This window comes from Corvus cornix, chromosome Z (assembly GCF_000738735.6).
Source record: "Corvus cornix cornix isolate S_Up_H32 chromosome Z, ASM73873v5, whole genome shotgun sequence".
Taxonomy (NCBI): domain Eukaryota; kingdom Metazoa; phylum Chordata; class Aves; order Passeriformes; family Corvidae; genus Corvus; species Corvus cornix.
In genome coordinates this window covers 52682670-52705566 of record NC_046357.1, presented here as the reverse complement: position 1 = coordinate 52705566, position 22897 = coordinate 52682670, and the positions used below count along the sequence as shown (strand labels likewise).

Below are 22897 nucleotides of genomic sequence, written 5' to 3'. Positions count from 1 at the left end.
TTGGTAAGAACTAAGCCTAATGGCTGCTTTAAACTGGGATCAACAATCTCTCCTCCATGAAAAGACTGGTCTTTAACTGAATAATGAACCCTATTCTCCTGACTTTTGCTGCTAATATATGTTTTTTTTCCCAGACCCTCACAACAGAAGCTTGTTATTCTTCAAAGCTTCTTTTCTTGTGGGTAGCCCATACCTCCCAACACATCACAAACCAAGAGATTGGCATCCTATGTACTGTTTGGTCTCTGACTCCCCACCTGCCTGGACTGCCACAGACCACGGGCCTTTCTTCTTCTATTACTGTTATTTAGCAGTCATTAACAAAAAAGCTTCAACAGGTCTGAAAAAGCAACCATGGCTTTCAGGGCTTATACAGATCCACTTTCCAAGTCTTCTAACGAGATTTGGGTCTCAGTGCTAGAAACATGTTCAACTGAGTGGAGGGTCTCAAGCTCCTATAATGCAAGAATATTTACTGTTATCTTGACTCACCCTTTGCTGAAGGGATTAACCACTTGAGTGTGTTAACCATGCTGACAAAGTTGTTTAAGTCAACAAATTTCAACACTTCACAGGCCAAAAGCACACAGAGCACAACATGCCATGCTTGGTAACTCACTCCTATCTTGAGTCTTCAGGGAGGAATTAAACATGCCTACCACCAACATAATGTGAGGATCTGACGGTGTTGCAAAAGTGTCCGCAAAAACAAACCAATGAGACGGACTCAGCAGAAGAGGATTAAACCTTCTACCACTGTTACCTCTAGTTCAGACGCATGAACATTAATGAAAGAACTCACCAACACTACTATTGCCTAGAGGAGCCATAAATCAGAGACCCAGGGCATCTAATCTGGCATTAGGGACTCCTGTGTGTCAAGGCTTCTATAGGAACTACAACTAGCAACTGTGAGGATTTTTGGAAAACACCTTCCTTTTGTTAACAGAACCAAAGAAGTATAATACATTCCTGGAGCCTGTGCAACGCACAAATTTAAGCAGAACTTCAGCAACCTAATACCATTTCTGCATGGATAAAATGAAAGGAGTTTTCCTGGCTAGACAAACTCTTTGCCAAACTCTTTACTTGTTCACTGTGACGTTGTCTCCATTGATTACTGCCTGTTCAGGTACAAATATCTGCTGATCAATAAAAAGATTTAAATATAAAGGCAGCATAGTACTGGTGGAGACTAATGCATGCATACATTGCTGCCTCAAAAAAAAGCCCAATTAATTTCTTTTCTCCATTTCCTTTATTTCAGATAATATTATGGAGAATATTATCACTTATTCAGTCCAAGCAATCATAAACACTGCAGAACTGCACACTTCCAGTTTATTGGAACATATATAATTTGACACATAAAGAATTTTCAATATATGTATATGTATGTACTTGTCCAAGAGTTTATATCAACTGAGTTAATCTGCAAGCCTACAGTATAGTAGGTGGTTATATTTTAGTGAGATACGGGTAAATTTTTCTTTTGTATCTTATCTAGCACCTTTTCACAAAAGACTATCTGTTGCAGGGCATGCTAGATGTTGCCCATAATTCCTATTTCCTCAGCTCCTAGCAAAATTAGGGAAAACATACGAAAGAGAAATTTTGCAGAAGGGCTCTGCAGCTTGCATGATCAGACTCAAACCCAGTAAAAGAAACATAACTTCTTGTCTTCCCACAAGACTTAATGATAATTTTATGTGTGCACTGAATTGCTCTAAGTAAATGAGCCATTTAATTTCATACAAATGCAGACGTGGGTAAATGGCACATTTGCCTAAATATGCATATGGGAAGATAGTGCAGGTAGCTCTTTAATGATGGAATGCAAGTGTCTAGATGGAATAGAGTGGACTCATATAGAATATTGCAGTTGTAAGGGAGCTACAATGATCATCTAGTCCAACTGCCTGACCAATTCAGGGATGAACAAAAGTTAAAGCACAGTACTGAAGGCCTTGTCCAAATGTGTCTTTAACACTGACAGGCCTGGGGCATCAACCACCCCTCCAGGAAGACTGATCTGTTTGACCAACGTCTCGGTAAAAAAATGCTTCCTGAAGTCCAGTGTGAACTTCCCCATATGCAACTCTGAACTATTCTCACATGTCCCATCACTGTATACCAGGAAGAAGAGATCAGCACCTCCCTCTCTCTGTCTCCTCCTCAGGGAGCTGTAGAGGGCAATCAGGTTGCTTCTCAGTCTCCTTTTCTTCAGACTAGACAAACCTGGTATAAAACATTAGGACTCATGTTGTACACTACAGACAACCACATCAGTGAAAAGGGGAAGTCAAACTGACCACTCAGTCAGTGACCATGCACTGCTACAAGGGAGACAATGCAGGATGCTAGACAGAGTAACTTAAAACATCCCGACATGCCTGATCACAGTCTTACTTATGGCTTTGCCTGGAAGACTTTAAGCAAATTCCTAATGTTGACATCTGATGATTAATTGTTTTTATTCTGAGTTTATATTGATACAACCTTTTAGAACTTAATTTAAAACATCACTAGAAGACAATTTATTCATCTGACAAGTAAATGCATACAATTTTGTTTACAGAAAATACCACTACTACTTAAATAGAATAGTTTACACTGTACAATCACTAGGTTATATTGATGAAAACAAGGTCAAGACTCGGAAGTTATTTTAGTATTGTGACACATACTACCTTTGAGTATTTTATGGGTATTCATCCACAAGTTACTGCAGAATGCCCGGTATATTTTGGTTTTGTTTGATTCTGTATTAAAGGAGCTCATTTGTATAAAAAGAATCTTTCTGGAGTAATTATACAGATTCTCATTTCTTGTGAAAAGGTGAGTCTGTGTAAACAATGAAGTTCATTTTAACATTTCCATAAATTCACACTTACTGAGGGGTAACAAAAGACATTTTCCCATTGACCTCAGCTTCAAAAGTTCTATTCCATGAGTGTCTAGAAATCAAAGCCAAGCCAGACTGAAGACCAAGCTATTTTTAAAATTCACAATTTTCAGTCTCCTCAATTCAGGACTCACAGCATTGTTCTGTGCATGATGCAGTTTTTCTTCACAAACCTGCATGAAATACTGCTATGGCAATGAAAGCTGCTCTGAGCTAATTCAAGCACTTTTTCTCTCTCTAAGTGCTACAATTTGAAATGAAATGTTATCTCTGTGTGAATCAAAACCACTTTCTACCATTTTCAGCCACATTGATTCAACAGAATTCTTGGGAAAGGAGCCCCATGTAGGTATGCTGCAGTAAGATCTCCCTCACCCAGTGTTATAAACTGGGAAAATAAAAAGTTTGATAAAGGAAAAAAAAATTACACACTGGAAGAAAATCCCACCAATTTATCAAAGCAGCATGGTTTTTAACATACAAACACTGTTGCGAAAGAGAATTTTTTCAAATATACATGAGAGGGTCTGCTGGAGTAAACATTTCAAAATTATTGAAAATGTGTCAACGCTAACATGTGAAAATGCCATTACTATATAGCAGAAGTTACAGGCAAGCTGAAGGTGTAATCCTTTCCATTTTGAGGAAAATATGCTTGGGGTAAAAAAAATTTCTAACTCTGAAGTAAGTTATAAATTTCATACCAGAATCTGTGACTTACGACAAAATTAAATGTGAAGGTGTGGGTCTGGAGTCTGTGAAGAAGAGATCCTGAAGGTGCCACTCCTAACTGAAACTGTAACTGTAACCCTTGTACTGCCTCATTCACTTCCATCTGTCCTACACCTGTAAGAAGAAATTGGAAATTCCTTCTAACATAACAAGAGAGCAGGTGCCACAGGAACACTGCAGATTAAAGATAAAAAGAGAGAGAAAACCTAGAAAGGGGACATGGAAGGTAACACCCAGAGAACAGATCAGCAAAAGGGGGCTACCTTATCATATGGAAAACAGGCCATGAACAGCAATGCAGCACTCTTACTTGGAATTTGTCTACAGACAGATTGCTCTGGGCCAGCATCCTCCCTCCCAGCTAGGATGGTCTCATGCTGCATATGTTACACTTCATTCTTTATTTGCCTAAAGACCCTCAACTCATGTATATATGAGTTCTGAAAGACCCTGCTACAAAAGAACAGAAGTGAGGATGGCACTCTCAGAGACAGAATATGAGACTGTGCTGTCCCAGAATAGGCCGTAGGAGAAAAATTGCTCTAACAGTTCCTATTTTAGTGGGAAGGGATGCCATCCAGAGGGAGATTGACAGACTTGAGACACGGGCCCATGTGAATCACATGGAGGTCAACAAGACAAGTGTAAGGTCCTGCACCTGGGCTGGGGTAATACTAAACCTCAATACAGGTTTAATGAGTGGATTGAGAGCAGCTCTGCAGAGAAGGACTTAAGACATATGGTTGGATGAGAAACTGAACAAGACCCAGCAATGTGCATTCACATCCCAAAAAGCGAACTGTATGCTGGGCTGTATCAAGAGACACTTTTCCTCTACCTCACTCTCTAGAGTGTTGCATCCAGCTCTGGGGTGCCCAGCATGAGACAGGCAAAGGAGGGCCATGAAGATGATCAGGTGGCTGAAGAACCTCTGCTATGAGGAAGAGCTGAGACTGTTTGGATTGTTTAGCCTAGAGAAGGTCTTTGGGGAGACCTTACAGCAACCTTCCTGTTCTTGAAGGAGGCCTACAGGAAGGATGAGGAAGGTCTCTTTATCAGGGAGTGTAGTGATAGGATGAGGGGTAATGGTTGTAAACAGAAAGAGAGTAGGTTTAGATTAGATATTAGGTAAGGTGAATGTTCTTTACTCTGAGGGTGGTGAGACACTGAACATGTTGCCCAGAGAAGCTGTGGATAACCCCATCCGTGGAAGTGCTCAAGGCCATGTTGGATGGGGCTTTGAGCAGCCTGGTCTAGTGGAAAGTGTCCCTGCCTGTGGCAGGAGAGTTGGAATGAGATGATCTTTAATGTCCTTTCCAACCCTAACAATTCTATGATTCCATGTTTCTAACAAATCCAGTAAGTACTTTAGTTGTCCTGTCATGAAGTTTTCTGTAATACCCGCTCTACTTAAGTGTATAATTTGACAACATTCTGTTTTTGCATTTCACTTTGTAATGAAACCAAAAGGTCAATGATTTAGGGTTAAAGTGTGTAGGAGGACATATCAATATCCAAAGGCCATATCCAGGTTAGTGAACAACTGAGGCCCGAGCCATTACTCAGGAATGCAGGAGAAGTGATAAAGACTGTTGACACACCTACTGCTATCTATGTGCAGTCACAAAAGAGAGACCCCCAAAAACTGGACTACTCATCTTAAGAAGAATTTTGCGTCATTTTTTGGACCATAATTAAAATCCTAGCTATTTTCTTAACCTATTATTCTTTGACTCACAAAAGCAACAGCCAGTTTTCACCATAAAAATAGATGAAGACAGTTGGTAAAGTAGATGTTGACATAGGTCAAGATCATGGAAAATTATTGCAGATACCATTTCACAAATGCAGGGGCTTAAAGTTGGATAAAAAGTGAATGACTCCAGCAGTGCTATGTGATGCATTCTTGCTGACTGAGAAAGTGCTTCTTCAGCAAGGTCAATGACAATCCACAATCAAAGCAGTTGTCATAATTATGCTACAGATTCTGAAAAAAAAGTAACATAAAAGAAGAAACAGGTGTTAATACAGACTGAACAGAAACCAGAAAAGCAGAGGAGAAAAGACAGCAGATAATCCTTGAAATTACCACTTAAGCCCAAAGAAATATATCTTGCACAACAGCAGGCCAAACTACTGCAGTGTTTCCCATGGACCAAAGCTAAAATCCATTGCACATTTTTCCACCTCATAGCCACAGAAAAGCCAGTCAGTCCTGATATGACTTAAGTGGTTTCTATCTGCTTTGCTATATATTTGTGATCAACTGTAGCAGTATAACCATACTTCCACATCCATGAGGTACAAGAATTCACAGCTAAGCATTTTAATGTAACTGAAATGTCCTTCGCCTTTCCCTTGCAGCCTTCCCACCCCTAGAGCTACAAGCTCTTCACATAAACCCATACATACCAGCCTAAAACTGTGGCAAAAAAGTCTTCTTCATTTAGGAACAAGGCTGTAGAGGAATAAATTGTGAACAGAAAAGGGAACAGCCTGGCTAGTGATGAAGGAAGACAGGCTATGTCCCGAGGCAGTTTAATAGCAGCCAGAGCTGCTGGGAAGGGCAAAAGCATCACACTGAAATTCTGGAAAAGCTCAGCATATCTGTTGCTGGCCAGGATTCATGGATGACTGGAAAACCAGGGAACAATCAAAGGCAAAAGGACCCACAATTTCTCTCCTTGGGGAAGTCTTGACAGGTTTTCTATTCATAGGTACAGCTGTAGTAACTGATAAATGAACATGGCTACAGCCACTGCCCAACCTCCTCCCTTCTTGAGTGTTGTACCACAGCTGACCACAAAGCAGCTCAAAATTACAGGATTGAAATCACACAGCAGTTTTGTGGGAGAGCTGAGAACAAGTTTCAGGGAGCCTGGGCTCCTGGCCAGTGGCTTCCAGCAGCACCAGCCCCAGCTGTCATACGCAAAGAGCAAGCATCTAAAGCAGTTGGGAATTTTTCCCTTCCTCAGGTCTGAAATGGCCTAACCAACTCAGATGTTCTGGTTCAGTTTCCAAAATAACTCAGCCTTAGAACAGTGAGGAAAAGTCTACAGCACAAGCTCAAAAGCAACTTCTATGTTTATACAAGGTAGTTTATAAGTTTTAGCCACAGGTCACACACCTCACATTGTAACAACTCAAGGGCTAAAAGCTCACAATTTTGAACACAATTTTAAGAGGCCTCTAATTGACAGGTCTGCTTGGTACAGTATCTAAAGCTCTGCTTACACCATTGATTACAATGTTAGTATCTAGAAATACCTAGTCTTGGGACAATGTAATCATCTTGAATTTCAATGTACCGGGAGGATTAGTGTTAATATCACTCCGAATGTAAACTTGTATGTTGCAACTCCATCTAACTTAGGCCTAAAATTGCATGTTCTTAATAAACCAAAAGGCTGACCCAGTGCTCACTAGAGGATAAAACTTTAAGCTTTCTAAACTTCATTAGCTTTGGAATCTAACATCTGGCAGCTGAACTATCTTGGATTTCATGTTTGAATTACTGTAGCAATTATTATGAATATTAAAAAAAACTGTAGAAATTTCTGACGTGATCTTTTTCTTTCCTTAGGTCAGTCCTTCAACTCATGTCATAAATCATTTAAGTCCTTGTGACATCTGCAAGTGCTAATTTAAGATGGCCTTAATTCATTTAATGACATCTTTGGAAGACAAATCTCTCCCACAGGGTTAAATTCAAATGTCAAAAACACCAGTGTAATTCCAAAAGTGTTGATTCAGTCAAGAGTTTGCCATGGTTTCAACTGCCATTTAGAAAATCCACTGAGAATTAGTAAGACAGTAAAAGTATTCCATAATTAAGTGGTATGTAATATCCATCAGTGGTATACTGGACTTACTAAAGTAAATACATCTTCTGAGCAGTCTCTTCACTGACCAAAACCCTCTTAATAGAACATAAGAAAGTACCACAAATAACTCAGCCTATTTCCAGAACTTTTGCTTAATTTTTTAAGGAAATTTTTCACATAAGTCTGCCATGGAAAAATTCAGTCACAGAGCATATACTAAATATCAAATTAAGCAGTTTTCTGATCAGAGTACATTAAACCACAGGAAAACTCGATCCCGTTTGGTTTTATTTGATTGTGCCTGTCTATCCTTAATCATAAGGACAATTTTTTTTTTTCAAGCCGACCCTGCTTATAGCATATACTTAGAAGTAGTATTTAAAATTCAGAATTGAGCCAAAGTGCTTGTACTAAGCTTTAGTATTAGATTTTTGTTGAATTTTACACTTTATGGAAGTATGAGTGGCATACTTTACAGCACCCCATTTCCCTAGTTCCTTGGCATTTCAGATGCCTTTGTAGCACAATTTGATAATTACTCTTACTTAGAATAATACAATCACTAACGTTGGAAGAGACCCTTGAAATCGTCAAGTCCAACCATCAACCCAGCACCACTACTGTGTTCAACATTAAACCATGCCCTTTAGTGCCATTTCCACAGGTGTTACGAACACCTCCAGGGATGGTGACTCCACTTCCCTGGGCAGTTCCACTTTCCATTTTTTTTTTTTTCAAATATGTAATCTAAACCCTTCCCTGGTACAACTTGAGACCATTTCCTCTCATCCCGTTATTTGTTACCTGGGAGAAAAGCCTAACTCCCGTTTCCTACAGCCTCCTTTCATGTAGTTATACAGAACAATAAGGTCTTCTCTAGTCTTTTCTCCAGGATTAACATCCCCAGCTCCCCCAGCTGCTCCTCATAGCACCTATTCTATAGACCCTTCACCAGCTTCTTTGCCCATCTCCGGACTTGCTCCAGCACCTCAGTGTCTCCACTAAAGTGAAGAACCCAGAACTGAACACAAGATTTGGGTATGGCCTCACCAGTTACTTCCCTGCTGGCCACACTATTCTTGATAAAAGCCAAGGATGCCACTGGTCTTGGCCACCAAGGACACACTGCTGACTGATGTGCATCCACAGTCAACTAGCAACCCCAGATCCTTTCCCACCAGGCAGCTTTCTAGCCACTCTTTCCCCAGCCAGTAGTGCTGCATTGGATTGCTGTGACCCAAGGGCAGGACCCAGCACTTCAGCTTATTGAATCTCACACCATTGGCCTCAACCTATTGATCCAGCCTGTCCAGATCCCTCTGTAGAGCCTTCCTACCCTATAGCAGACCAACACTCCTACCCAACTTGGTGTCATCTGTGAACTTGCTGAGAGTGTACTTGATCCCCTCATTCAGGTTGTTGATGAAGATACTAAACAGGTCTGATCCCAACACTAAACATTGGGGAACACCACTCTCTCATGGCCAATGTGCTTGTCTCTGATATATCACTTCAAGTCAACAGAGGAGAATTGTTAGCAGTTAGCTCTGGAACAAGCTGCCTCTTTCTGTCCTGAAACCCAGTCCTGCAGATGTCAGTAAACTTCACTGCTATTAAAAGATTGATTACAGCCCCTCTTAAACATAATTATCATCACCATTTAAAATAAACTGCCAAAACCTACCTGTGAAGGACACGTACAGCCAACCTAAGAGAACACTGCAGTCCAACCCTCAAGCAAATGTAAAAGGACTGAAGTTTCTTTTCCTACAGTCAGTAGGCCAGAGAAAGCCAAATGTTTTTTCAACTGAACTATTAATCCCATACCTCACAAAATCAGGACAGCACTTCCAGTGAGGTCGTATCTCTCAATTTCTGCATATCAGGTAACATACAGGCTGGCGTGATGCCTGATTAACAAACCGGCTGGTTACTTCCATTTATTTTAAAGCCTCAGCTGAATCAAGGGTAACACCACTGTTCTGCAACTTCAGGATGGTCCCTGTGTACATTCTGGCAATTAAAGTGTGACCACAACAGTGACTCTGTTATGGATTCATAATTCACAACACTTGTCATATTACTGAGAAAAAGAAATAAAGGTTGTTATATCCATGGCTATCATTTGTGGGATAAACTTTTAAATTGCATATACTTGAACTTTTTGGTCTCCAATCATATGACTTAGAGGGTTACAATGTGGTCTCTACAGTTGTCACAAAATTTCTTTCATCTATGTTTATTTCATTCTATAGGAATCTTTATGGCTATTTCTACACTGTCTTCCATTGGAATAAAAGGACTTCAGATGGTCTAATACAAATGTGATTTTTTCATATGATTACAGTACTAATAAAACAATTTTTTTTCCTGACCAAGACAAACTTCAAATGTACAAACATGTATTTTCTGGAGTACACAAACTTAAGTTTTGTTTGATAGAATCTTGGATGTGCTACAGAACATGTCTGCTCTCATCAGGGAAGACATTTCAGAAGGTTTAAAAACTGCACTGGTTTTCATATACTTTCCTATTACTACTATTATTTGATCTCTCTAATCTTTCATCCAGTTCCTTTAGTTGCTGACAGAAAGGGCTGAAATGCGAAACTAGATTTTAGGGCATAAACAAACATATATTAGCATCAGACAACAGCTAAAATCACCTGACTGCACTTCCACTATTTGCCAGAATGGTGTGAAAGTCAGAAGAGATGATAAGCTATCTCAGTCTCTCACAATGGCAACAATTACCCAAATACTTTCTTCAGACTACCTCTTCACAATGTACTTGGGCTCACAAAATGACAAGCAAGTTTACTAAGCATCTGCACTGAGCAAAGCTGCAAATCTCACTGCTAGTTTCCTTCATGCAAGGCAGGGGAAGAGCATTAATACAGCAAGGACCCAGAAAAGAAGCCCAAATATAATGAAGAGAAAAACAGATCCACAAGGAAGCGACATCAGGATGTCGTCTCAGCTGAGGAAAGGGAAGTTTTTTAGGTCACAGTGTCCAAACACATATCCAGGTCATCAAACTGCTGTACAGGCGTATTCTTCAAACTCACAAATAGTTACAGGAGTCTGAAATGGCTGAAAGTTGAAGTTAAATAACCACACATAAAGCAAAAATAGAACATATTAAAAACTTCTGGATACTTTGCATTGCTGGCAGTTTAAATTAAAATTGGAAAACTTCTAAAACCTACACTCTACATCAAACAGAAATTAATTCTGAGGCTGTAAAATACGGTTTGACTGGATGATCGCAGGATTTTCTTTTGATCTCAAAGACTGTGAGTCTATTGGTATTTGTATTCTTGAGAACTAGTTTTTTAGGAACAGTCTGGAAGTCAGAAAACCTTTTAGAATCCAGAAATTCTGGTTTCATTATACAGAGTTGTTACAACACAAAGTTGTTATACATAAAACACAAAGCATATATATAAACATGAAGTGTGTGTATAAACATGAAGTTGTTATAACAACTACAGATGAAACAGTGAATTGAATCTCAGTTTAGTAAAGCTACTTAAAAAGAAATTTTTAATCTGCATCCTTTAGAAAAGTGAAGTAACACCAATATTCTGGCCTTTATATATATTTATATACAACTTCAGCACCAATGAGAGTGCCAGCATTTACTCTCCCTTGAAATAAATAAATTTTTAAAAATGGGAAAAATAATGTCAAACAATAACTTAGTTTAAACACAGGTTATGTAAGCAACAGTCAACACACCAATGGATACAACTGCTTTAAGTGGATTATATGGATTTGGAGTAAGTGTTTTATTCTACTAAAATGTTGCTCAGATTCATACAACATTCTGTGCGACACCAAGAGAAATAAAATTTCACAGAATAAAATACATAGCACTCTGGTTTGCATTTGCCACTGGCAGAAATTTCATTCAACCGTCAGCCTTGTCTGTGTTTTGCAGGTGGGGAGTCAGAAGCGGGAGGGAGAAAGTTGTATGATGAAGGCTGCACACATGCAAGCAGCACAGCTGCAAACAGGACACAGCTGCCTGGCACCTCCTCTGAACCACTAAAGCTGGCGAGGATCTGATAAGAGTAATAGAGATCAGCCAAGGATGATGAGTGGCTTTTCAGTGACACTGGCTTTCAAAACGATCCTAAAAGAAAGGATCACAAAAAGTTGGGTAGTGGGGAGATTCTTTTGCTTTGTTTTGGGGAGGGGTGTCTTTCCAGCTCCCTTTTCCTGCCTTCAATTACCTGTTAATAACCCCAGATACAACAAATTATCTATGTGTCTCATGATTTCTTGCTGTCCCCATTTATAATTGTTGGGTGAAATAACAACCACTGGAATTAAACATTATTGTCTTGCCTGTCAGAAGCAGGAAAACAGATGCATAAAAATCTTGATCCATTATGTCAGGAGCATACATTATTGCCAGAATGTTTTCCAAATGCAAGAGAGGAGAAAAAAAAAAAAAGAACTTTAATTCATTTTTCTATGAATGTCCTGCAATACAACCAATATCATCCGCATCAGAGGAAGCTGGATCTCCTCAGGAAACGGTGTGTAGAAGCTTTCTGTTACATTTCTTTATGAACAGTTAGTTCTGAGATCTGCCCTTCCAAATGTGTTTTCTTTCAATCTCTTCCTCTCTCCCTGCTGATATTTTGGCATTTGGCCTTGCAGGATCAGCTGCTTCCAGAATGGTGCATCTTTCTAAAAGATCAAAACTAGGATCTCTTCAGTTCCTCCTCTTCTGACACTTTCTGACATTCAGCAATTTTACAGCCCAGTAGCCAAACCACCAATTTGCAGTCTTTCTAACACTCTCAATGCAAACTGACTTTAACAACAGTTTAAGTATCCTTAGTGAAACACAAGACCCCTGCAGCTGTCAGAGCTGCTGTCTACACTATCAAAGCTCTTAGAATACAGATTAAAAATTAGAGGACTAGATCTCCCTGGGTTTTTTTAAATATTTAGTTGTCCTGTCATTTTTTACCTATAAATGCACTTTGCTGCTAAAAAACATAGGAGCAAGTACTACTTTAATGGAACTTTAAAGAAACTCAAGCATTAACACCTACTAGCATCTAAGGACTAAGGACTGCAAATATCTTTTCTTTATAACCCTCTGCTTTTAAATGTTTATAACTGCTACATTGAAATTTTCTTCTGATGGGTCTAAATTCTCCACATATATACTCACCTAAAGTGCTTTTGCCATCACTAAGGCTGAGCAAAATCCTTTAGCGCTTCCTGAATTGTGTGAGGAATGTAACACCCTTTTCCTTTTTAGGTTGCAAATGGATTTTCCCTGGGTTTATAGTTTGTGTGTTTGTTTTCAAAATAAGGCTATCCAAGTCTGCGTGGTCTGCCTTCACACGCATTGTATATCCCACCATTAGTGGTCTCACTTTGAGTGAGGGTGAGCATTCCCAGCTTGCACAGGGAGAGCAAACCAGACAGATGTGCCATTAAGCAAGAAAGCATTCTGACAGAGAAGTGCAGAGAAAATCTTATCCCAGAATAGAGAGACTTTAGAAAGCATCTAAACTGGAGCTGGAACTGGTGACATTTAGGTCCCTTCTGACCAAAACTATTCTAACTCAAAACACAACTCAATGCTGTCTAATTAAGTTAGCTACTCTGCACACTGCATACACCTTTTGCACTCTCAACAAAAGCAGCTGCGACCTCTATTAGTCCCTGCTCAAATCAGTTGTTAGCTGAAGACTCTCAGAGTGTGCTGCACCATCCTGGAGTGCATGCTGCTCAAATAACTTCTCCAAACTTTAACTCCATGATTGTGATGCTAACATCTTCCTCTGATGAAGCAACAGACGGACAAAGTTTTTTTCCTCCCTGTTTTTGTTATTCATTAATGTACAGTCAACTTTGCACTAATGATATCCTGAGCTGTTCTAATGCCTACTGAATATAAGGAAGGAACCAAAAGAAGTATTGGTAACTAATTGTATCTTAAATACTTTTATTTTGTAAAATAAGATGTCAAATGCTAAATGCAGTTAGGTCTAGTAAAATGTTTTTCTGAATTTGTCCATTGCTAGGATTAGCACTGCAGCTCCAGCAGTCTGCACAAGAAAACTGTAACTATTATCACATATGAACCCTACAATTAGTTCTTAAGATACCTAAATATATTTTTGTTGAGGTTCCTCTAGTGACAGTGAAAGGAAAACACATACATGACTTTCTTCCCTGCTTTGTCCCCAAACCCGAGAAATTTAAGAGGTATGTTACATTCAGAATCTTCATCTTACTATGTGAACATAGCATTGTATAATATCAACTTTAAGAAATATTTATTCCCTACACAGAAAAAGTATGCCCTGAAGGGAGTTTTCCCCTCAATTACGCCTAAAGAATATTTCTATATATTTTTGAAGGTTCCCAAACAACTTTCTGTAACAAGATCTAGGCTATAGTTGGAAATACTGTCACTGATCCTAACCTCTGCTCAACATGTTTGCTGGAATGTATTTTAAAAGCAGAACACACTCTACAAAACAAAAGCCAAGGAGTCCTATTGCCACAAGCCCCAAATTCACCAAGTGCAGGGAGGTCAAAGTACATGATTTCTCAAAAGAAAAATCCTCCATGGTTTTAAACAGTTCTAAGCTAAAATCCAGTTACAATCTAGCCAATGTTTTTAATTCTTTGAGACTTACCATGTTTAAGACACATAGTCTGCAAAATTCAGAATAGGCTATTTATATTTTTTTCTTCTCTTAATAGCATGAGTCCCTTGCAAAGTCCCAGGTCATTGCATATACGTGGGGTCTTTTGCTTTTGCCTCTCTAAAACCAGAAAGTTCCAAATACATCAAAGAGACAAATGAAATCTGCCTAATTTTAAATATTCCTGATCCAGAAAGTTTTAGCTACTTCTGTCAGACATTGCTGAGTCCTTGCCTGCCACTTCAGTGTCAGCCAACATCTTTCTCATTGACTATGAAGTCTAGAGACCATGACAGCAGCTCTACCACAGTCCCTAAAGACTGCTGAGTCCTGAAATGGGGCATCTGACAGCTGGTCCAGCACCGGGTTTCTGTGATGTTGCAAAAACTTGATAAAAAGGGTGGGGGCACTGAAGCTTTTTCTCAAAAAGAATCCTGGTCAAAATCCTGACCTTCTCCTCACCATCCTGAGGTTTTTCAAGTTCCTTACTCATCTCTTTACCATCTAAAGAAAATAATGCTACAAAAATAATTAAAGAATATAATCCTGCAAAATAATGTTTTAGTTGTTTCCAGTGGGTGGGAGAGGACGATTTAATTCCTCATTTGCTACATTAATTAGGGAGCAAGCCAGTTAAAACCTCTGAACTAATCTCCTTTTCCAAAAGTTAACAATGAGATGGTCTTTGCCAAGGAGTTCTGTAAAATGACTTAGCAAGTGAAAAATTGGAATCTAATCTGATTTTTTTTTAATGCACTTGAAATTAGATATATTGAGGGAACAAAACTCCTTTGAGACAGATGCCAACAACTGATGAAATCATGACGAAATCATGTGAAATCATGACAAAAGGGAAATCTAAGTGTAGGTAACTGAATACAGTAATATATTTCAAGAAAAACTTCCATATTCCCCAACAGTGAACATTTTCCTTTTCTAAAATTATATTACACTGAATTCCTACTGGTTGTTTTCCTGCTTCTAGTGGAAAACATCAAAAGGTAATTCCACTAGGAAACTTTAATGACTATTTTTTTTTTCTTTAAGTACAAACAGCTATTAATTAGACATTAACAAAACTTTTGTTCTTTAGAAATAAACCTGTCTCAGTAGAGTCACAATTAACTTTATTAAATGTTTCTACCTATTGTAAATAAATTAAGAGAAATTACCATTATGTGACAAAATTTGCTGACTCAAGAACAGATATTTCCTCTTATAGAAGCAGTGGATTTGGCCAGTAGAGTAAAAAGGGAAGGTCATATATATTCATGTGATGTTGGCTTTTCATTTTTAGATTACAATCACTCAAGGTTCATCCTTACACTGGTTTTGTATCCACCACAGACAGAACACTGTTCCCTGTGCAGAAAAGGAACACCAAATTTTAGGCTGCTCTTCCTCATAACAGTTAGAAGCTTCAACTTGCCTTCTCAAGTGTTTCAGTTATTGGGTTGGTGCAGAACCCACCTTGAGTGCTGCATCCAGCACTGGGGTCCTCAGTACAGGAAGATTTGTTGGGACTGAGTCCAGAGAAGGGCCACAAAGACGGTTAGTGGGCTGAAGTACCTCTTCTATTTGGAAAGGCACAGAGAGTTGAGGTTGTTTGTCCTTGAGAAGAGAAGGCTCCAGGGAGACCTTATTGAGGCTTTCCAGTATGTATAGGGGACCACTAGGATGGGGACAAACTTCATAGCAGGTCTTGTTGCTACAGGACAAGGAGAAATGCTTTTAAACTGAAAGAGGGTTCGTCCAGATCAGACATAAGGAATAAATCGTTTACAATGAGAGTGGTGAAACCCTGGACCAAGCTGTCTGGAGTGGACAGGTAGGTGCCCCATTCCAGAAAAAAATAATTCAAGGTCAGGTCAAACAGGGCCCTGAGCAACCTGATCTAGTTGAAGATGTGCCTGCTCATTGCAGGCAGATTGGACTAGATGACTTTCAAAAAGTTTCTTCTAACTCAAACTATTCTAGAATTCTGTGATAAGGGAAAAACCTGCTACAAAATGAAGCTACTTTATTGCTATACTCAGTGGGATCTATCCCCCTGTTGTTATTCTAGGTCTAGGTGCATTCTGAACGGCTGAATAGTCATCACTGAGTGACAAATAAAAATCAGTGTGATGCAGCCTCATCACGCTAAAAAAATTCTTGATTCCTGCTGAAGCAGCACACATTTCCCAGGGACTTTTGCTGCCGATGAATACAGTTTATATTAAAACTAATATAACAGGCACCCCTATAAGTACAGGTTTCAATTACCATTAAGCAAACAAAATACAAACCAACTTATGCAAAATTCACAGCACAACGAACAGTTAGAATACCACTAATTCCAGCAGGATATACTGAAATTCTTCATAAGTGAACAGCAACTTTGTATTTCAAAAAGCCTTGAAAAAAAAATCCAAGTTGCAGGACTATTTGCTCATGCTTACATGAAACTAATTAAATATCCCAGAAGCAGGTGATTTAGGGAAATATTGCTATTCTCTCTCATTCATTGTGATTCAGTTCATGTTCTAACTCACCCAATAACAGGCTTCTTGAAAATAGCAAGACTTATTATTGATTTTTACTAAGTTAAAGATGTGAGACTTGCTCATGCAAAAGCTTTTTCAGGTAATTAATTAAAGGAGCCACAGTGGTAAATATTGCATTATTTAAGAACTAACTTAAAGCTCCAGTCAAATTCTGAACAAATAAACACCATGACAGTTCTTATTCTTTTGCAACCAAGTAGCATTTATTGATTCTTGGTCCCTGTGTGCTTGTACATTTTATGGCTACCCATGCAGACATCAGTAACTCACCTGGTTCCACTGTTTAACTGTTGTGTTATCCTGTATGTCTAACAAAATATTTTTGTTTACTAAGGTTTAACAACTAAATATCACCTTACCCATAATAACATTCTCATCTAATTTCTCTAAGCTTTAAGTCCATGGTGCCAGCTTTTAAAAGCCCCAGGTTACTCATGGCTGCTATAACTCTGCTCCCCTTTGCCCTCTCATGAACACAACTGTACTACCAGTAATAAGGACAGGCTTCTGGCATTACTTTCCTATTGCCTGAAAACAGCCCGCATCATTTGGTGTCACCAAAGATATGCTCGCCAGCATTTTACATGCTGATACTATGAGTTCTGTTCAGCTTGATATGGCAAAGGTAACACTTTCTCCTTTGTCATACTGCTACATTCTGTGTATGGTTAGATCAGGCTGCGTAAAATATAAATGTCTGGAGTAATGTTTTCCCAGGTACTCTGATCCTGGAGTAGAGTTGACAAAAGGCATGACACTACCGCAAAATTGCACTCAAGCAGAGTATCTTCCTTACGTGAAAGTAGCCAGCCTTACTTCTTATTTCAATGAGACTGTAAATCTTTCTGTTTCTAAAAGATAAATGAACTTGATCCATCAAACAGGATTCAAACCCTAAATAAACCTACCTGAAATTCATTAAAATTAGAAAAATATGAGATGCCATCTTAGTACAGATTGATAAAGAAACAGTAATAATCCGAAGTTGGCTGATGTCACACTGACAGGAACGCAAATTATTAATTCCACATTTTTTAGCATCACTGTGGCCCACATGTCCTTTTCAGATCTCTGTTGTGATGGAAGACTCTGAGGACCTCATGATAAAAACGGAACAAACTTCAGTACATCTATTTATTATCAATCTTAAAGCTGCCTTCTATTACCCTAAGAACTGTCATCTTCTAGGATTATTTATGCTACCTATTCTATGGAATATTTTTCATTATCACAGCTCTTCACTAAAACCTCTTCATTTTATGTAACAGTTCAGAATAAAAAGAAAGTTTTTCCAGCTGTGCTGTCCATTTAATTTACATGTACTATTGTCATGCATATACATTTCAACTCTCAAATTTCATTGGAATTGTCATCTCTTTACTAATAGAAAAGCTCCACCTGATTTCTCTCATCCTTTGTACTGATGAAAAGTCTGGCCTTCAGACTGCAGTTTCAATCTTTGTTTGCAATGTTTCCCACTTTGTGACTCTTCAATTCACCACTGCAAAACACAGAGACATACCTCAGCTCTTTCTTCTCACCCCTGGAAGTGCTGTAATAGTCTGGTTTCAATACATGGCCTACCATCAACACTCTCAACTATTTAATAGTTGAATTAGAGCTTCATGATAGCTTTCAAGTAGGGACTCATTCTGTCATCTTCCCACTTCTTTTTTGCTCCCGCTCCCATTTTTTCATGCATTGTAGTATCACCAAAATAACTTTGCAGAGCAAACTCTAAAGCTAAAAAGGCTCTTAATTCATGGTGTGGCACTCCCACTGACCCCTGCCAAAGGCCAACTGCAAACAGCACATCAGCTGGGGAGACCAGAAACCTCTGTAAATAAATTTCATTCAATTGGCTTTGATCTCCGCTTTAAATCCACAGACTTCTTCCACTTCTATGTTTTCCTATTAAGACATGCAAAATGCCACATAACTATTCACTGGCCTAGAAAGATAATGTGAATGAAGTTATGTTTCAAATTTTCTCCACTACAATCTATGTTAAGGAAATTACATCCTTACTTGTGCATCTCTTCCCTAAAACTGCTTCATCTTTTTCATTGCTAAATGACAACATGTAGCATTGCTAGGTAAAGATGTGGCTGATAATTGACAAAACTGTGTTACACTGCATATCCTTTACCTGTGTTACACTGCATATCCTTTACCTTATCAACTAAATACAGATGATATGAGGTTAATACAGGTTAATGCTGAGAAAGTGTCAAAATGTGCAATCCACATGTCTTCAATTTATCAAAGAATCACAAAAGGATGTAAAGCACCTCGAAGATCATGAAGTCAGGCCTTTGATCAACCTCCCTCTTGTCAAGCAGACCACAGCACTAAGTGCCACACCCAGTTATTATGCTCCCTGTTGGATCTATTCATATTGTTTATAACAGTATGAAGAGTCTTTTCCAGAAGAAAATCAAACCAAAGATCTTCAAAATTCATTAATTTAAATCCACAATAACAAGATTTTCTATTAGTTCTACATCTTTCATCATGCATTCACACAATGAAATCAAATACCATCCATGAAAATAATTCAGAAATACCAAATTTCATAATTTCTTCCATTATATGCAGGTTATTTACATAATGAACTGCCACTCAATCAGAATTCCATCCTTTAAAATTTTGTGAAGTAAAAAATTAGTGATCCATGTCTAAAGCAACACAGAACAAGTTAATTCCATGTACATGTAACAGGGAGACCTTTTTCTGCATTAAGTAAATTACCATCAAATTATTTAGAAAGTAAACAAACCTCAGTTTTTCTTTGTTCCCAAATACACACGCTGACTAATCTCCTGCAAATATTGGCATTAGATACCATCACATTCATAAATATAATAGCACGTGGTCCTTTCAAATTCTCATAGCAATGCAATGCGCCTCATTTAACATTAGAGCTTTTGTTTTAAAAGGACCAGCTTATATAGAGCAATTAAATTGCCAGTGTGTTTTAATAATCATTAAATATTATACACACTGAGGACATAGTCATCTTTACGCTACAAATACATGTTCATTTATTGATATGTCTGCAGCCACATAAGAATTCCCAAACCCAGGTTCAGTGAAGCAGTCAGAAAGATCTAGGTATTAGACTATCTGTTTCTCTTTGGGTTCAGAATCATTACCAGGGTCGAGTACCTTGCATAATCCTCACTAGAGCTTCTCAATATTGAAGTGATATGTAACAATGGTTCAGAAATGTAGAATTTCTATACCAGCAGCAGCACAGATTGGAGACAACACCTAAACGGCATAATGTGGAAAATAAAAGATAACTCTGATTTCCTGCTGTGTTCTGCCTTAAGAGTCTCTCACTATTCTGGCCAAAGTAGTCAGGACTGTCTGCCAGAGGTGCAGACGGGGTATCTGGAAGCTGGGTGTAACACCACAGTTTATGGTGGTACATGCAAGCGAACTTGTGCAGTTGTGTGTAAATCGCTCCACCTCTGTGCATATGGAAAGAGCATGAATTGATGCAGATGTGAACACTTTCCCTTCCTTTTGCATTTTCGCCTATTCTGTGTGCAGTGCTTGTTGCTTGAATGGTGGGTCTCAGTACTCGTGGGAACATAGATTTGGGCCCTGATCACTTTCATACTAGTCCCCAACATACACTGCTCAGCAGAGCTGCTGGTGCTCTCAAAGGGTTAAGCAGTTCAGCCTCATGACCACAGGATTGAACACAGTTTTTTGTGTACATTCCTAGTCTTGTCCCATCCTCAAGAGGAACTTCAGCCCTAAATACAGTTTTCCAGATGGCAGAAGTATTCCTATATGATGCTCAATTTGTACAGTGTTCAAACTCTTTCACAAGTAACTTTTACTTCTCATAAATGATTTGTTAAGTAAAACCTGACAAATCCTTCACAGGGAACATTCATCATCCAATAATTTAAGAAAAGCTTGACTCTGTTTTTACCACTCCAGTGGCCCGGGGGCTTGTTGGCAAGACTGCGTTGCATGAACAGCATAAAAAAAGTTAATGGGATCTTCACCAAACTTTTTCTAAAAGAAAACCAGAGGCAGTCCAATTCTGCAGTCAGTGAATAAGATACTAATCATTGAAATTAAAGGTTCAAACAAAAGTGTGTCCTGGGTAGGATACTAGAGGATGTTATACTTAACTATAAACGAGTAATTAAATTGTGTTGGCAGTTACCTATTATAATGTGTGCTACAAAGAAATGGTATGCAGATCTTAAAATTAAGATCAGTGGAACTACCAAAAGGACCACAGAAAAGAGTATTCTTTTTAATCCCTCATAGACCAAGTCCAGAAGAAGACAAGAAAAAAAGCAAGAGAAACTTTCCTCTGAACATTGTACCATCCCACATTGCATTTTTAAAGCTGGTTGTTTCACAGAAGGGATCTGCAAGAATAAATCTTACACATGTGGTTTTGCAGAGAAGCATAGCACAGTAATTAGTGCATTAACAAAATTCAAGTACTCATCCAGGAATAATGGTGGACCTTATGTTCCAAGAATAGCACATACTTAATAGCATGGTATCATCTTCACTTTGTTTTAATGAGAACTAGAACCTTAGAAAACAGATAGGGTTAATCCTTGTAATGCTATATGTCATTCAGGTGAATGTCCTCTGGTATAGTATCTCATATAAAAAATGCAAAGGCTTTTTCCTCAAATACATGCATGGATTTTCTTACCTTTGGTTCCATTGAAATGAAGCTGTGGGTACCTCTACTTGAGAGAACTGACCTTTTAATTGTTTTACTGTGGTAGAAGTGGTAGTAGTCCCTCAATGTTCCAATCTGTAAGAGCAGAAAAGAAAAAAAAGGAGTGGAAGACTTAATTTAATGAAACTGGTTTCCTGTTTTTCATTTTGGAAAGTCTATAAATTATGCAATTTCCTCTGTGCTGAAATGTTACTTGAACCCACTGATCATCTTTCAAAAGAAAGACATATGATATTAAGTATATGAAGTATCCTTGAGGCAGTAACTGCATAACCAAAGACTATAACTGAGCTGCTTAGTCTGGCTCTATCTACCTTTTTAATGTTTAATTTATATGCAGTACTTCTCTATATCCAAACTGTCCTTAAACGACAAGTATAAAAATCATTAAATGGCTATAGGGTTATTAAAAAGCATTCCATCCAGTTTGCTTATGGAAATGCACTGTAAAACACACTAGACTTGGTTATTGAAAAGGACATTCACAGCATCAGACTATACAACAGTAACTGTTTTCCCATTCTGTCAAATGAGAGCAAAAGTAGAAGAAAGAAAGATGGAAATGGTAACTTCATAGGATAATAACTCATTTGAGGTACAAAATCAATTCATGCAAAACTGCAAATTTCACAATGGTGTAATAAAAATGCTTCTGACTTATCCCTTCAGTAAACAATTGAAATATAAATACTTAAGTGAGATGGCCATCACAATTTGAAAAAGAAATCTTCCTTTCCAGAGTCATCAATATGGCTGGTTTCATTTCTCATTTTTAACTTGAAACTTCACTTTCACTCACCTACAAACTAACATTCAGTCTCCTTGTCTTTGGGAGAATGCCTCTCCAATTCAAGGAGGAATTTGAACTCATAGGAACTCATACGAATTTGACCTATTATTGCACTGCAAATCTTGTAAGATACTTAGTAATTTAGTTTCAAGTTCCTCAATGATAAGCAAAAAAGGTACAATTGAGCCTACTGTCATTTCAAGTTAAAACTCAAAGTGACCTCCTGAAACAGGCTTGGTTTTCCAAATGGAGCTGAACGATATCATCTAAGAGGATGGAGCAACACTTGAAAACTTTCACCTTAAAAAATCCCTCAGATTTCTGAATTTGCATCTATAAGAACACACATGCAGGAAACTTGGGAGTTCAGCAGCAAAGACATGCAGAGAACTAGAAATAAATCACTCATGAATTCCAAGAATATTTAGAATATTAGTAAACAAAAATCTTGAGAAAATATGAAAGTAGACTACAAATACTGATATTAATAGAAAACAGCAACAATTTAAATGAATTCGCCTAATGGGGAAAACTGCAACAGGGTCCAGGATATTAATGCCAGTCTGTGTGAGTGGTCCATCAATATCTTCATTTTGGGATGAGTAACTTATGTCTAGTGTAACAAAAATACCAAAACATTCAGTTAAATCAATTTAGTTTATCATAAATTAAATAGGAATTGGTT

At 38.3% G+C, this 22897-nt stretch overlaps 1 protein-coding gene across 3 annotated transcripts in view; it reads right to left on the bottom strand.

Moving 5' to 3' along the window:
* The window catches only part of PCSK5 (proprotein convertase subtilisin/kexin type 5), a 225985-nt gene that overhangs the window by 181610 nt on the left and 21478 nt on the right, over window positions 1-22897 (bottom strand). For all 3 annotated transcript variants that reach the window (XM_039566779.1, XM_039566778.1, XM_039566777.1), the window contains exon 2: window positions 21393-21497. In XM_039566779.1, the coding sequence (XP_039422713.1) occupies window positions 21393-21497 (105 nt within the window). The remainder of the gene's footprint in view (window positions 1-21392; window positions 21498-22897) is intronic.